This window comes from Sceloporus occidentalis, unplaced genomic scaffold (assembly GCF_023333645.1).
Source record: "Sceloporus occidentalis isolate IW3139 unplaced genomic scaffold, rSceOcc1.0.p SCAF_170, whole genome shotgun sequence".
In the NCBI taxonomy this organism is placed as follows: Eukaryota; Metazoa; Chordata; class Lepidosauria; order Squamata; family Phrynosomatidae; genus Sceloporus; species Sceloporus occidentalis.
In genome coordinates this window covers 832498-849166 of record NW_028317150.1, presented here as the reverse complement: position 1 = coordinate 849166, position 16669 = coordinate 832498, and the positions used below count along the sequence as shown (strand labels likewise).

General features: G+C 38.6%; 1 protein-coding gene across 1 annotated transcript in view; it reads right to left on the bottom strand.

The window, feature by feature from the left end:
• Positions 1-16669, bottom strand: part of LOC149279332 (kinesin-associated protein 3-like) — a 77946-nt gene that overhangs the window by 37123 nt on the left and 24154 nt on the right. Inside the window, exons 10-12 of the mRNA XM_089501314.1 lie at positions 11191-11291; positions 1608-1716; positions 848-960 (exon numbers count right to left, since the gene is read on the bottom strand). Of these exons, the coding sequence (XP_089357440.1) occupies positions 848-960; positions 1608-1716; positions 11191-11291 (323 nt within the window). The remainder of the gene's footprint in view (positions 1-847; positions 961-1607; positions 1717-11190; positions 11292-16669) is intronic.

Below are 16669 nucleotides of genomic sequence, written 5' to 3'. Positions count from 1 at the left end.
GACTTCTGGACACTCCAGGTAGGTTGCAGTTCTGGAATATGACAGCACTGGAGGATAATGGGTTCCTGGTAGCTTCATGTTTGATACTTCTTAAATCTCTGGCAGTTAATTTGCGTCTTTTTTACTCAACATGTTTCTTGAGATCCTGCTGACTGCTTGCAACAAAACATTTGATGGTTCTGTGATCATGCCCCAATATCTTAGCAATTGCTGCATCTCTCTGAAAGATTTTTTTTTTTACAATTTTTGACCTTTCAGAGTCAGCTTAATCTTTTTCTGCCCATTTTGCCAGAGAAAATGAAGCTGCTTACTAATTAGGCACACCTTGACATAGGTTGTTCATCTCCTTAGGCCACACCCTCCCTCATTACACAAATACACATCACCTGATATGCTCAAATCCAATAGGTATTCAAGTTTATACAGCTTGGATTTGGAAAATATGCATAAAAATGATATGGTCAAAATACTCACTTGCCTAATAATTGTGCACACAGTGTAAATAAAAGGTAAAGATGAAACTGATGCTTGATGAAGTATTTTTTCTATTTTAAACTGTCAATATTTACAATTTTTGTAAAAAATTCAATTTCTTTCCTAAATACTACTCCAGCTTTCACATTTACCCCATTCTTCTCCCCCAAAATTGCACCTTGCTGTGTATGCCCTTTTTTCTATTCCTGCTCTACATTATAGCCAGCTCATAAACGCTTTGACATATTCAACATCTCCTGCTGCTTACACATTTTGCAAACTCTCTTTTCTATTCTACACAATCTTTTTGTTTGCTACTACAGATTATGGTCTAGCATTAAGAAGGACAACGAAAAAAACCTCATAGACTTACAATAAACAAATTTTTTGTTGCCCCATCATGCTGTGAAATATTCCGAATCATCTTCATAAGCAAGGGATCCTTAAATTTCAAGGCTTTTTTCATAAGCATCTTCAGCCCATTTCCTAAAACAAAATTAGAATTTCAAATGTCAATCCACTGGAGAAAAAAAAACAAACGCACAAAATATGTGGATTACAATTTAACTTCTAGCTGCCTAAAACACAGGATAAATCTACTAATCTATTAAGATTCATATTAGCACACAATGACAACATAAATAAAGTGCTGCATGTATACAGATACAATAAGGAATCAGTAAAAAAAACAAAAAACATTTGTAACAAAAACTAATCATAGAAAATGAAGACCGTATACACAAACTGTCAAATTCATATGACATACGGCAGTGAAATGAACCACAGAAATAAAGGTGAAATTCAGTAAACCAAATAGTAGTAAGGGGCACATTAATTCAACAATGTTTTTTGTTAAAGCATTCAGTGGACATTTTAAATATTGTATTAGAGCTTCTGTCCTGTATTATTGCTGTTGCATCTCATTTTAAGAGACACTGTTTATGTACACAGAACTTTCATTTTTATTGGTATTGGATGGACTCACACAACAAAATAAACAAAAAAAAAGCTTAGCTATCCATTGACTTGTGGGCAAAATATTTGAACAAGTTTTGCATAAAAGTTGAAATATGACTAAAATCCTTTACATGTTTAACATTACATTTAACATTTATTATAGTTCAGATTTTTACCTTCACATATTAGCTGGGCATTCCTCTTATTGGCAGCGAGATTAATGCAGAAAGAAATCAGCTCAAGATCGATGCGCTCTTCAGGGCACTCAAACAGCATCTTCATTAACTGGAACACAAGTTAAACAAAAATAAAATTTGTTATTATCTGTTAATTATTGACTTCTACAGAGCCGCCATATGTAACAATGCTGTATAATGGGCAAACAAGACATAACAATTTTTTCTTACATAATGTCTTAAGGGAAATATATTCTACTCAGGAATATATTTATATTTAAAGCCATACTCACAACCCAAAGAAAAGACTTGTCTAAAATGGCAAACCTGCAAAGAATAATATAAGATGGAGGACAAAGGGGATCTATTATTTGGGTAACCTGAATCTGTTGACCTAGCTGGCTTACTTATGCAATGTTGGCCCTCTAAAATGCATTATTAAGTTAATAACTTGAAATGTTTCAACTCCCGTACAAATTCAACACTTTGGTAAAATATTTTTCAGTGAGCATTTTTCTGTTAACAAAGTAAAATAATTTGCATTTCAATAATAAGCAGGTACATGCCGAATGCTAAACGCTGGAAGGGGTATTCCTATACTTACAATCATTTTATTCGTATTTTTTATTGCCATTGCATTTGTCATTTTCTAACATACTCCATTTTACAAATCTACACCAAATAAACCCATGCAATGATATTAAAATAAACAATATATGGCTATGTGCCATCCCTCAGCTAAAATGCATCGTGGGGTACAGACAGTATCCCAAGTATCCCCTGCGACTGGGCTCCTACCCGACCTGCTTACCCTAGGCAGGGTAGTAACTAGAAACCACAGGGCCCTGGTGCAAAAATTGCCCTGGGCCCCTCAGCTTTACCAAGCAACATGTCCCACAGTGCCACCTTTGTCGCAAACAACTTGTGAGTGCCTTTGTCCCCAAGCAGCTTATCAGTGCCATTCTAACTCCTAAACAGCCTGTTTGTGCCACCTTTGCCCCCAGGTTGTCAGTACCCTCAAACAGTTTTTCTGTGCCATCATTGCCCCCAAACGACTAGTCTGTGCTTTATTTGCCCCTCCCCCTTCCAACATACACTCTCGCACACATATGTAAACATTTACACCAATTACACACACACTCACTAGCACACACTCCATCTCAACACACGCACACACCCACACAATTACGCATCCATGCACACACCCACACTATTACGCATCCATGCTCACACACACAATTGCACATCCATGCTCACACACACAATGGCACATCCATGCTCATACAGACATATATACAAACAAACATTATATATATATATATATATATACACACACACACACACACACACACACACACACATACATACATACCACCCCTTCCCCGCTTACCTCTCATCTCTCCAGCAGCTTTCTCTTTGGCTGCTCGCACACTCTATGAGCAGCCTCGGTTTCACTTTGCAGTCACAAGACAAAGTGTGATCCTCATAAGTTCCTATCTCCCTGTGCCAGTTCAAAATTGTTTAGAAAAGGCCCTTTCTAAACTATTTTGAAACGGTACGAAGAGACAGGAACAAGTGGTCACAAGGACCCCTTTAGTTTACGCCACTGAATCTCATGATTGAAAATAGGTCTATCGATAAAGGAAGTTGGAATAAAACCAGGTTTTGGCAATGCTAACCTACTCTACTGAATACAGTACTATACTATACTATCACCATGGAAATTATTTTCCTTTTACAATATATTGAAAATAAAATATGCATCCAAAGCTTGTGAACTTGAGTACTAGACTGAGGGAGGATGATGAAAACTCAGTTTAGAAGTAAATTGTGCAATGTCACAGGGGAAAGATAGAGACTATGGTACAAAAAAGTTGTAGGAGTGGTGAAGGCTAAAGCCTGGGGAGAAAGTAGGTTAAAGCATAAACTGAAGGGTAGTTATGCAAGCAGTGGAAAGGGGCCTTGGAGCGGCATGAGGTAGTCAGATGAACTATAGTCCCTGGGGTTTGGGGAAACAGACCAACATATCTGATGTTGGTGAAGAAAATAAGATTGATACTTACAGAGGAATCCTATTTTCCACCACCTTTGAAAAACTAGTATGAAAGAATGCAAAAGAATAAAGCATAACTTGGAACATAGTTCCATATGATCTACTATGTGAGATAAGAGGGTGGTAGATAAATAGAATAGGCTAATACAGTAAGGGATGTTAACAATGAATGTGCTGGGCATAAAGCTATTCTGAATCTGAAAAAAGATCAAGTACACATCCCTTCCGCTACATGGGAAATCAGGCTTAAAATGCCAGATGACGTGATCAGGCATTCCCTTCTGGGTCGCGTCACTATTGATGTCACCCAGAAGGTCAACGGCAGACAGGATATCCCTTGCAGGGTTTGTCTAGACCCTGCTGCGATATCCGATTGCTCCGATGATGCACTGATCACAGCCACTGTGATCTCCATGCAAGTCTATGGAGACTTGCATGGAGATCACAGTGTGATCGCTGCAGAGGGAGCGCAGGGAGGAGAGTGAGAAACCATGTTTCTCACTTTTCTCACATGCTGAAAAACGAAACAAAAAAATTGTTAGTGATTTTTTTTTTAACAATAAAATAATCACTAGAATAATACCATAAATAATAAAAAAAATAAACAATAAAGTGAGCTAAGTGATGTCATTGTGACTAGCATTAATAACATGTTCAAAAGGTCCCAAAGAGGACCTCTAACCACACTGCACTGATAACAGTGCAAATATTTTTTTTTTTTAAAATACAAAAAATAAAATAAATTATAAAAAAAATAATAATTTAAAAGAAAAGAAAAAACCTTTACATCCTATTGCCCTAGCACAACATCTAAAAGGTATAACTCCCTGCCCCGTTCACAACCCCCAAACCCATTAAGCCATAAGTATGAAAAATACTACCCTATAGGGTGCTATATGTAAGGGCTGGATATGGGGTATTTCCATAAACAGGACATGCAGCTAAATTTTGAGCGGGTTTCTCGGCTGTAACACATACCCTGTGCAAAAAATCTAAGTAACACAGAAGTGTTGGTTTAAAAACAAGATCTACAACTTTGTAAAAACTTATGTACACATGTATGTTCCCTATAAGTGCTGGGAAGATATGTAGAATTTCCATAAATGAGGTATTTCTGAAATCAGGACACCTGAATTGATACATTTGGAGGGGATTTTCTGTCACTTTACCTAGTATCAAAAGAAAGCCCTCACTCTCCTTAATAAAACAGTATACAATTTACATTACACTATTCGCAGGAAAGGGGAATAAATGCTTAACCGACATACTGCAAAAATGGCAAAACTGAGGTAGCAAAAAACCCTGGGACTGAAGGGGTTAACTTAATACAAAAACCCACACACAATAAAAACAAACAAAAACACTACATTTTGCAACACACAAAATAGAAATAAAATACTGTGGCTACACTTCCTACGCATTTTATAATAGTTACAATATAACACCCATCAAGGACGTAATAACTGAATACTTATGGCAATGCACAGTTTTTTAGTACCTAATAATTTGAACAAATGAAAATAAAGTGAAAACCCATTTAGAAAGTCATTGAAATCAGAGTATTCTTGCTTTAAACATAAAAGGGAATCTTGTTTGAAATGTGAAGCATTTCATGCTTTTTAATTCATTTAACCTGACATTCTTAAGGACTCTTCTCACTCACTAAACATATTAGTATCCCATACAATTGAGTTAGACAGTGCTGATCCTAGTTGATGGATACCCCTCTTCACTTGTGTTATTTCTATTAATGATTGATGAACAATTAAAGCAGGGGTGATGGATGATCCAGTGCTCTAAAAGTTCAAGAACATGGGAGATTAATGTTTGTATTGTATACTAACGGATTCCCTAATCCATTTACAGTTATTATGCCACACCTGTCCTTAAGTATTGCTTGTAATTTATTTTACTGACATTTTTACATTTTGTCTTGTACAGCGGGCAATTACGTTCAAGGGTTCCATGTATAAAGTGGATATAGAGGCAAAAGGTGATCATTGTTGACCTTATTTGCATGCGCCTACCCAGAATCCCTTGTGGTTGTGGCAGCACCATGAGGGAAAAAACATGAGTCTGTACATGAGTGTTTTATAATGCTTCTACTACCCCCTAATTTTAAGTGGAAGGGTTTTCCATCACCTTTACCCACCATAACTTTTGTTATTGGTATTTCACTGACATTTTTAGAAACTGATCCTGGGAGAAAACTCATTTTTTCCGGTTAACATTGTTATTATTTTCTATTTATACTGCAGTAGTAGATCACAAAGTCATGTGTCCAATAAATTTATATACATATGTATTAAGTATTTATAAGGAAGAAACGAGTGGCTTTTACAATAGTACCTTTTTGGCTAATTATACTTTTTCTATTAATAGTTTTATTAAATACTGAGAGTGACTGAATAGCTGATATACATCAGTTTAGTTTATAGCCCTGGAAACAAATGTTTTTTTTACAGTACCTCCTGGGATCCTTAGACAGTCCTTAAAAGCAAAACATCACAAAATTAAAACTAAGATTAAATAGCAATGCCAGCAGTGAACAGCTCAATTAACAAAAGACATGACTGACAGCTCTGTCTACAACATCTGTTTATTTAAATAAATAAAAAGAAAACCTACATCATGGTATACATTAAGACAGACAAGCTGTCCTTTCTCTAGTCTGATTCATTTAAAGTGTTGTGTTTGGTCTCTGTATTGCTCATTATGCTGTTTTATTTAATATGATTGCAACCCGTGGCACTTCAAAAGCAGACATAATTGGTACCCATTGGGAAATATTAACATTGAATTTGTCCTGCTTTAACGGGGCCCATTGTCATCTTTTAGTGATTTAGCAGGAAGGCATTTAAAAAGGGCTGCAGGCATTCTGAAGAGGTAAGTAGGGGCTTAATCAGACAAGTCCCATATTGAGTATCGGATACCACAGAGCCTGCACTAAAATCACTGCGTCTAGACTCTCTGGCACCTGACTTCACTTATTTACCAGTGACCAGAGGCCAAACCCTACAGCTCTTTCTGTTCACATACACCTCAGCTCCCTCCCCCATCCTGCACATCTTTAAGTGATTATACTGCAGTTCTGCATGCCTAAGGAATCCCTCTTCAGACCAACTACTCCCTTGATCAACTGTTTGAAGTGATGCACTGAACTTGGCCAGATAATGGAGAATGGAGCACAGAGGAGTCCGGTGGGGAGGGAGGTTTTGGGCAAGCAACCTCAAGATCAAAGCAAGACTGAAAAGACAAGGGTAAAGAAACATGTGGATAGCAAGTCACACTCCTTGGTGGTAAAACTAATATTGAATGTACATATGACATCACTGCATTGACATGCTCTTTGATTGGCTGAGCAATTACCTGTAAAAATAGTCTGTAAGCATCTGGTTGGCATTTGCACCCATTTAAACAAAACACACAATTCCAGAGGTCCAAATAACAATGAACTATTAATGTTTTCTTCTGTTACTAGAATAACACTATTAGCTCTTGACCTCCGGTAGATTCTGTAACCCCCAAAATTGTTTAAAACATCATCTCCAAGTTAAGCATTGAAAAATGTTCTCTGTTTCAAAGTTTGTAACAGAAAACAAAATTGCATATTTGGTTGCATAAAAAAAAATATTTAGACTATAAAACATGGAGCTATTCATATGACTATATTTATAATTACCCATACAGATTCAGTAAAAGACAAATATTCAGGTTATACTGAACCTGCATATAACCTGAATATTTGTCTTTTGGTATACAGTTAACTAACATAATGAGTTCTAATCCCTAAAGGCAGAGCTGAAATGCAAGTTGACAGGAAACATGTGGTGTCAACACTATACAAATATATTAATGAAGCACTTCTATTGCAGAAAAAGCTTGTTTGGCCCTGTAGAATGCATAGTTAAGTCAGTGAGGTTTCTTCAATGTCTCCTCTTCAATATTCGGACAATATGCAGGGCCAGATCAAACCCTCTTGCTGTAGACACTTATCCGTGTCACTTAATAATGAATAGTGAACTGAGAGAATTGAAGCCACAATTCTCATGTTTCATCAATTATTATAGTCTTGTATTTATATCAAAAACAATAAATTGCTTGAAGTAGCCAATCAGTGGCAAGACTCATTGGGACACTGAGGGGATGGAAAGCTGCAGCTTCTCTCTATGATAGTGTTTTTCTCTTTTTTTTTTTTGCGTTGTTAAGAATGTATATGAAAGTATTTACAAAGTATATGTATTCATTGAGCAGGGGCAATGATTTTTAAACAACACCCTCTTACTGCACAATGAAAATTACCTTGAACTTTGGAAGAAATCACTTAACAGGAAGTAGTTTAACTAAGGTATGTTGTAAAATAATATTACAAAGGATATAGATAATGTTTTAATCCCAGACACAGATGTTTATTACATACAGGCTGGCTATTATATTTTACCTGTAATTCTGTCGTCTTATTTGTCACAGCTTTAAAATTACAGCACAAGCTAATTCTAAAATGTATTTTACTGAAGTACATGTTTAGACTAAAACATCTTAGTCTATCCATTAAGCACAATGGCAAAAACTTTAATTGAACAGGTTAAATGCAACATATGTTTTAACCGATGAAGAAACTAAATGTGTCTATCACTGAATAAAAAACCACAACTGTACTATGGAATACATAAACACTACTGATAAGGAAGCTTTTTTATTTTTTTTTAAATACGTAACCAACCCCTCTACCTCAAAAAAAAAAAATGCCCCTATCAACAATATTAAAGTATTTATTATTTTGGAGTAAGGGACTTTAAAAGGTAATGATGAGGAAGACTACTGAAACTGATTTGTAGCCCTTCCAGGAGTCACGCTCACTTTAAAAAATTTAATAATTTTGAATCATGTTTGATATAGATGAAAAAACAAGATATGGAAAAAACAATATGATGGGGTTTGAACCTTTTTGTGGCACTGCATATTAGTTAAAAGAAATATAACGTACATGCTCATGCTTCAAATGTCCAACATCCCAACCAGACAAGGTGTTAATAGGTTTATTGGTTTATGTGTTAATGCTCATATATGGTATCCGGTGCAAATGATAGTTTGCTAATGTGGTCTGCTCCCCACTCTGCTAGGTTCATGGATCAGCATTCTGCAACCTCCTTGAAATTCACTCCTCAATGCCCATCTGAGTATAAGGCCCCGATGCTCAGCACAGGTAGCTCACAGTTTGGGAAATTATCACTAAAAAAGATTATTCCCCTAATCCCACATAACACCAATGTCTGGGGAATGGAATGGCATTATATCTCTCACTTTGTTTCTCGGTTTGTCCCTCTCTCACACTCACTCAGACTCAGAGAAGCAGAAAGTCTCTTTGTCCCTTCTGTGGAATATGTAACAACAACTCTCAAATTGGTACTTCTATACTGTGTACTGACCTATGACTGTAGTACATGGGTTATGATAAATCTGAAACAACTAAAAAAACAGAAAAAGAAAAAATATATATTTTGGTCTTGGGTAGAAAATAACTAATTTGTCAAGCAGTAGTCTGCACCAGGTTGCCATCTGTTACGAGGCAGACTGACTAAAGCATTTCTAGTCATTGTGTGCCTACTAATATGGCATTTAATATATCTTATATACTACATTCAGTCTCTGAGACAGTGTCTACAGTGTCTACAGCATCCGGTAGAGTATGCAGTCTCAGTAGGCCAAGTACTGTTTTTTTGTTTAAATCAGTAAGTTTCACAACTGTACCAATGCTTTGTAGCAAGGTGTTCAAGGTAAACAGGAACCTTCTAGGCATCAAGCAACATGTGACATAATAACGACAAGATGCACTGGCAAAATGATTATAAGCTACTGCTTATTCATTCATTTTATTAATAGGAATAGTAATAGGTGACCTTTTTGTAGGTGCATATAGTCCAGGAGACCTAATGCTTTTCATGTTACACATATACCCACATACAAGCAGCCTTAGGCAATTTAAAAATGTTTTTATAAGACATTATTTCCATTTTATATGGGACTTGGATTACTCCAAATCTGGGCACCACATCAAAAAGTTTAGACGAAGGAAATACAAGCTTTCTTTTTAATAAAATACTCTTCAAATTAAGGATGATGTCCTTGAAAAACCAACAAGTGCTTACATGGCTTTCCAGAAACATCATAACATTTTATGAGATCAAATTCCTCCAGGGAAGTAGCGTACTTGGGCAAAACTTTTGGTTTTCAGGAATTTTTACAAAACATTGAGGTGAAATTAGGGATCAAAACAATAGAAAACAATTTTAGTGTTTTTGACTTTACATTCTAAATTGCCCTTTGTGATTTACTAAAATCAAAATTAAGTCTTTTTAGGGAATATAGGCCTTAATAAAGATAATTTTCTCTTATTTCGGACTACTGAGGACTAGCCCAGGGGAGGCAGCCTTTCCGGTCTCCCCTATGGAATCACTACTGTTTTTTTGTGATTTACCACGGGGCCTTGTTGAGCTGGTTAGGGAGATTCGTGATCTCCCCAACCCGTCCTGTAGGCTGCAGCTGCTGATCGGGCGATTGTGCGCCCCCTCGCAGCTCTGTGACTGACTTAAGAAAGGTAGTAGCTACCAGGGAACATGACATTCCAAAATGAATCACAGATCATCTTATGACATGGAAGACAAAAGAAAGCACGGGGTGTTTCGCTGATCTCTGAAGAAATTACCGCTAGTTTAAATATACACGCTGTCACCTCTCTGATGACGGAGGAGTGCAGGCAGGCGGCTGCTCGCACTCACCGGTCATCTAGGAGAGGGGACACCTCTTTAGTGCCGGACGGAGGCGGGCAGAAGCCTGCACGCGTCCGCTGATCTCATAAAACTACTGCTGGTTGCCGATGCGTCGATCGGGTAGCCGATCGCCGACATCAGGACAGGCAGTGGTTCTGTGGGTCTTGCAGAGACTCTCTGGATTCATACTTACCGGCGGGCATCTTCGTGAGGTTTTCGTTCAGCCTCTGGTGTTAGACCTGTGGCTTGTATGACTACCCGATTTGTGCACCGACTCGGCTATCCTGACTACCCAGATTGTGTTAACCCTTGCTTTACTGGATCAAGTTACTCCTTGTCTGCAACACCTTGCATTCTCAACTCATATCTATTTTATCCGTTTCACCTGGCCTCCTCACTGTTGGGATCATCTAAACCCTGGGGGCTGCGGTCAGGGGTCTCCCTATTCGCAGTTTCTGTGCAACACTTAAAGGATTTTCAATTTCTTGAAAATGAAATAGTGTACTGTGCTGCAGTGCACAGTATGCTTTAAGCTAATTCACTTGGAAAATATGCAATGCTTTTCTTTCACCATACACAATTAGTATTTCCAGGTTTATTTAAACTAAAGTGTTATCAAAAGAGTACTATCACCACAAAGGGATGGAGGAAGAAACATGATAATGCAAAGCACTTATTACTTAAAGCTATCGATGCCAACAGTTAACTGAAAACATTTTATTTTTCACTTAACATTATTATTTTTGTATGTTACACTTACTTGGGGTATGCAGTCTGTGTAAGCAAACATCGATTTAAATCGGTCATCCATGCTGATATGGTAAAGAATGCACATAACAATCTGCTTGTAGTTTTCATTATCTGGAAAGCAAATAATATTGTGGGTCAACATGTTAAGATTTGCAGCACTCAAATGAAACAAATTGTGTGGTTCTATAATACTAATACAATGTTCAATAGTGCTGCTACCTCAAATCTCTGAAGCTCAGTTGTGCTTTACATCTCTGAGAACAAATAAAGGAAACGAGTTGTAATCTAACACACCCTGACAACTGACAATGGCTACTTACAATTACTATTGTAATGGCAGGCTATCAGGACCAGTAGCGTACCTAGCGGGGGGCGCCAACTTGCCGGCACCCCTCCAGAGACGGTAATGTCCGCCGCTGGAGGAGAAGGCTCCTTAACTCTTCAACAGACCTCAAGGGAGATGGAGGTCTGTTAAAGACCTCCGGTACCGCTCCCTCACCATCCGCGCGGCAACTGCTGCTGTGCGCCGGGGTTTGTTGTCAGATCCCGGCGCACAACACTGAAGCCGCGCCCACCGCCGTCCGTGCCCTCTGAACCCGGAAGAAGACAGAAGAAGAGGAGCGAAGAGGAAGAAATGGAGCTGACTGCTGTAAGAAGAAAAGAGGAAAGGTAGGAAATCATTCAGTGAGAGTTACAGTGAGAGTGGATTGGTATGTGTGGAATCTGTGGATTGGTAAATGTGGATCGGTAAATGTGGATTGGTATGTGTGGAATCTGTGGATTGGTAAATGTGGATTGGTAAACGTGGATTGGTATGTGTGGAATCTGTGGATTGGTAAATGTGGATTGGTAAGTGTGGATTGGTAAATGTGTGAGAGTGATGGGTGTTATGCTGTACCATTTCCAATGTCTTTTTCATTATATAATTATGCTCTAAAGTACATCATAACTCCCATCACTCTATGCTGTTCCATACAGTGGCAGAGCTGGGAGACAGAGGCCTTGCACCCCCACCGCAGGACTCCTGAAAGGTAAGTGAACTTCAAAGGGGGGGAGAGGGTAGATAGTTAGGAGGGGGTAGATAGGGAGAAGGGAATGAGACGGGGGGATAGGGGGTAGATAGGGAGAAGGGAGTGAGAAGGGGTAGATAGGGCAGAAGGGGGTGAGAAGGGGTAGATGAATGGATTAATGTGTGGATGAATTGTGTGAATGAGTGAGAGAATTAATGAATTTGTGAGAATGCATTAATGAATATGTGTAAATAATTTGTGTGAAAGAATACATTGTTGTGTGAATGAAAGTGAATTAGCGAGTGACTGTAAAAGTGTTTGTGTAAATCACAGGTGTATAGTTGATTTGTCAAAAAGGCAAAGATGGTATAAGCAGGGTTTTTATGGGACAAAATGGCACAGGCAGGGTGTTTATGGGACAAAGATGGCACAGGTAGCGTGTTTATGGGACAAAGATGGCGTACACTCGGCTGTTTGGGAACAATGCTGACTCATGCTGGGCTGTTTGGGGTCAAATTTGGGTGCTGGTCAGGTTCTATGTGGGCAATATGGACGCTGTTTTTTTTGGAGGGTTATTAAAGAAAGCACTATTATATGTTCAGTAAATGTTATTTATATGTGTTTATTTTACTTATAAGTTATTAATTTATTTTTTCAGATTTCTTGTTGTTTACAGTTGACATACAGTTTACAAATTGGTGCAATAAATATTCTTGCCAACATAATTTTGTAGATGTCTTTACATTTGGGGGGGGTGCCCCTTACAGGATACGCCCCGGGTGCCAAATACTCTAGGTACGCCCCTGATCAGGACATTTCCTCCTGACACAAAGAAGCTATGAACATATCACATATATATATATATATACATATACATACATACATATAGACACACACACACACACACACACACAATCTGTCAAAGATTTACCATCATCTAAAGTAGCTCTCTCCAAATTGGCAAGATAACCAATGTATTTATATCACCAAGTTAGAGAATTTTACTGCATGTGGATCAGTGTAGGCATTCTGCAGGGACTGGAGTTAGAAAATTAGACCTCTCTCATTTAACTCCTCCCACAGCTGCCTCTACCGCAAGGAGTTTCGCTGTCAGGAGTTAAAGGTCTGTACGAGTGACTCTATTGGTCGCCAGCAGGGAGCTGCTTCATTGGTTGATGCCAGAGGAGCTCCCTGCCAGGGACCAATAGAGTCGCTTGCACGGATCTTTAACTCCTGGAACCTCCCCAGGCCGAGTTTTGGCGCTAGGATTTTGAAAGTCCGTACGCGCGACTCTATTGGTCGCCAGCAGTGGGCTAATCTGACATCAACCAATGAAGGGCAGTTGCAATTCATTGGTTGATGGAAGATGAGGCCCCTGCTGGTGACCAATAGAGTTGCTCGTGCGGACCATTAAAATCTTGGCGCCAAAGCTGCTGCATACCGCATTAACCCCTTCTAAAAAACGAAGAAGAAAAAAACAGAACATGAAGAATGTAGACGAATATTTGTCCGAACCAAGACACAAGAACGGGCAAATATTTGTGGAATACGAAGATGTTTTTTCCCCACGAATATGAAGAGCCTAAGACTGCTGCTGTTACCTGGACTAATAAAATGGAGTTTGTTTTAAATTTTGTATTTTTTTTTTTTTAAATACATTTTATCTTCTGTTCTATATTCACTAAGTATACTAATGTGGTATAGAAACAGGTAGTCTGAAGAATATGCTACCATCATGTATCTCAACATTAAATATACTTAAAAACAATTATATCAAGTGGTTATTTAATAGTTATAAGAAGTATTAAAAGTGGTAAAATAGTAATACTAAGTAATACTTGTTTCTATATTTGGACAAAAATAGTGTCCCATTAGCTTTAAGTGTGATTATTGAAGTTATTAAAAAAGCATATCATAGCTATTAATTTCTCTTTTTTCAACTAACATCCTTTTGAGGCGATACACAGGAAAAAAAAATCTGAATTTCACATAACTGTTCTGTTTGAGAAGTTGACTGACCTCTTTGAAACATGGATATCTGCCACATTGTTTAGCAAAGGTGGATTACACTGATTTATTTTGAACCAGGTTTAACCCCTTAAGGACCGGGCTAATTTTTCGTTTTGTACCCTGTGGGACCGAGGCTGTTTTAATACTTTTGTGGTGCTTGTGTTCAGCTGTAATTTTCTCCTCACCCATTTAGTGTACCCACATAAGTTATATATTGTTTTTTTCAGGACAAGATGGGCTTTCTTCAGATACCATTATTTTGATCGTATCATCTTATTTACTATAAAAAAAATAAAAAAAACATGGTGAAAAATTGAAAAAAAAACACATTTTATGACTTTTATTTGAAAAATCTTTTACTCACCTAAAAAAGCAAGTAAAAAAACTAGCTAAATAGATTCTACTACTTGTCCTGAGTTTAGAAATACTCAATGTTTTTATGTTTTTTTGCTGTTTTTTGTAAGTTATAGGGCAATAAGTACAAGCAGCGTTTTATGATTTCCAAATCTTTTTTAACAAATCTGGTCATTCTGCCTCCATCTCCTCTTTGGAACATCTTTGAAGCCGGTTAACTCAATTTAACCCATTCAAACCATATATTTTTGAAAACTAGACACCCCAGGGTATTCCAAATGCTGTTATTTTAACCCTTTCCATGCACCAATTATACAACTACACTTTGTCAAACTTTGTAATAGTAATTTTTTTTTATTTTTTTTCACACAAATTGTACTTTAGTTATAGATATACAGGTCCTGGTATATGCCACTGTCAAACAACACCCCAATGTGTGTTCAGGAACATCTCCTGAGTGCAGTGATACCCGACATGCATGGATTTGTCGTGTTGTTTGAGATTTAAAATGCCACATTTGGGAAGTGCGCTTTTTTTGTCCATTTTGGAAAGTCTGTACCTATGCCCTATCTTTGAGCTCAGCCACTCCAATTTACCCCATCAGCCATTTTTTTTTATATTAGGCACCCCTTGGGTATTTGAAGTGCTTTTATTTTAACTCTTTGTTGAGATTTTTGAGAAATTTTAGCACTTGCTCAAAATAATAAACTTTATTTTTTTATTTTATTTTTTAATACTTTTTTTTTATATATTTTTTTTACACATTTTGCTGGATGGTTCATCTAGTGACATCACTGCATAATTATTTTTAAATGTTAGCACTTTTAATTTTTTCCATATTTTTTTTTTTTTTTTAAATATTTTACTAATCACATTGTGATTAGAAAGCTGGGCTCCATTGACTTGCATGGTTGAATGCAGTACCTGTATTCAACCTGCAAGTGGAGCCAGAGTTCTCTAGACCATCTAGCGAACTTTAAAAACTTGTTTGTTTCTTTTACAGGGCGGCCGCCATCTTGTTGATGGCGAAGAACACCGGCAGCTGCGGCTGTGACCGCTCTCCGGAGCGGTCACAGCCCACCCAGAGGTAAGTGTTTGGTGTCGCTGGATGCCTCCTGATCGAGGCATTCCAGCGACACCATTTAAGTTTAGGAGGCGATCGTTGATCGCCTCCTAAACGCTTTTAAAACGGGCGTCCGCCGCCATACAATGTATGGCGGCTGTTGACGCCTCGGGGAGGGGCCAGACATGGCCCCCGATGCCGATCTCGGCGTTACTGAATGCCTCGACATCGAGGCATTACAGTAACGCCGTTTAAGCGAAGAAAGTGATCGTTGATCACTTTCTAAGCTTATTTTACTTTTTGACGGTTCAGGACCGTCAAAGGTCATTTAGTGACCTTCATGTCATGACGGTCCTGAACCGGCAAAGGTCATGAAGGGGTTAATAATGCCACTTTTGTGGACAGTCTTTAAAGTTAACATTGTACTTATATTGGATCCTCCTGTCTCCCCCCCCCCCACACTTACCGGTGCTTCCTGCTGTATTGCCGGGGCAGCGGGTTGACGTCTAAGCGATCCGCATAGACAACGTCCGCTACAGCCGGAAGGAGGTGTGGCCAGCAGCGGGGGTTGTCTGCGTCCGTCGCGGATACCTTCCCCGACTGTCAGAGATCAGAGTTCCCCGCACCGGTGCAGGGAACTCTGATCTCTGACAGCCGGGGAAGGTATCCGCGACGGACGCAGACAAACCCCCGCTGCCAACTCCACCTCCTTCCGGCTGCAGCAGAAGGAGACGTCAACCCGCTGCCCCGGCAATACAGCAGGAAATTGGAAGCACCGGTAAGTGTGTGTGTGTGTGTTAAATGGGGGCATAGGGCATTTCTGGAATGCCTTATACCCCTATATGCCACTCTGGCACTTAGGGGGTTAAAAGGCATATTATGGGGCAGAGTGGCATATAGGGAGGTATAAGGCATTTCAGGAGGCAGAGTGGCGTTAAGGGGGCATTTAATAGAGCACTCTGCCTCCTGAAATGCCTTATACCTCCCTATATGCCACTCTGCCCCATAATATCCCTTTTAACCCCCTAAATGCCAGAGTGGCATATAGGGGT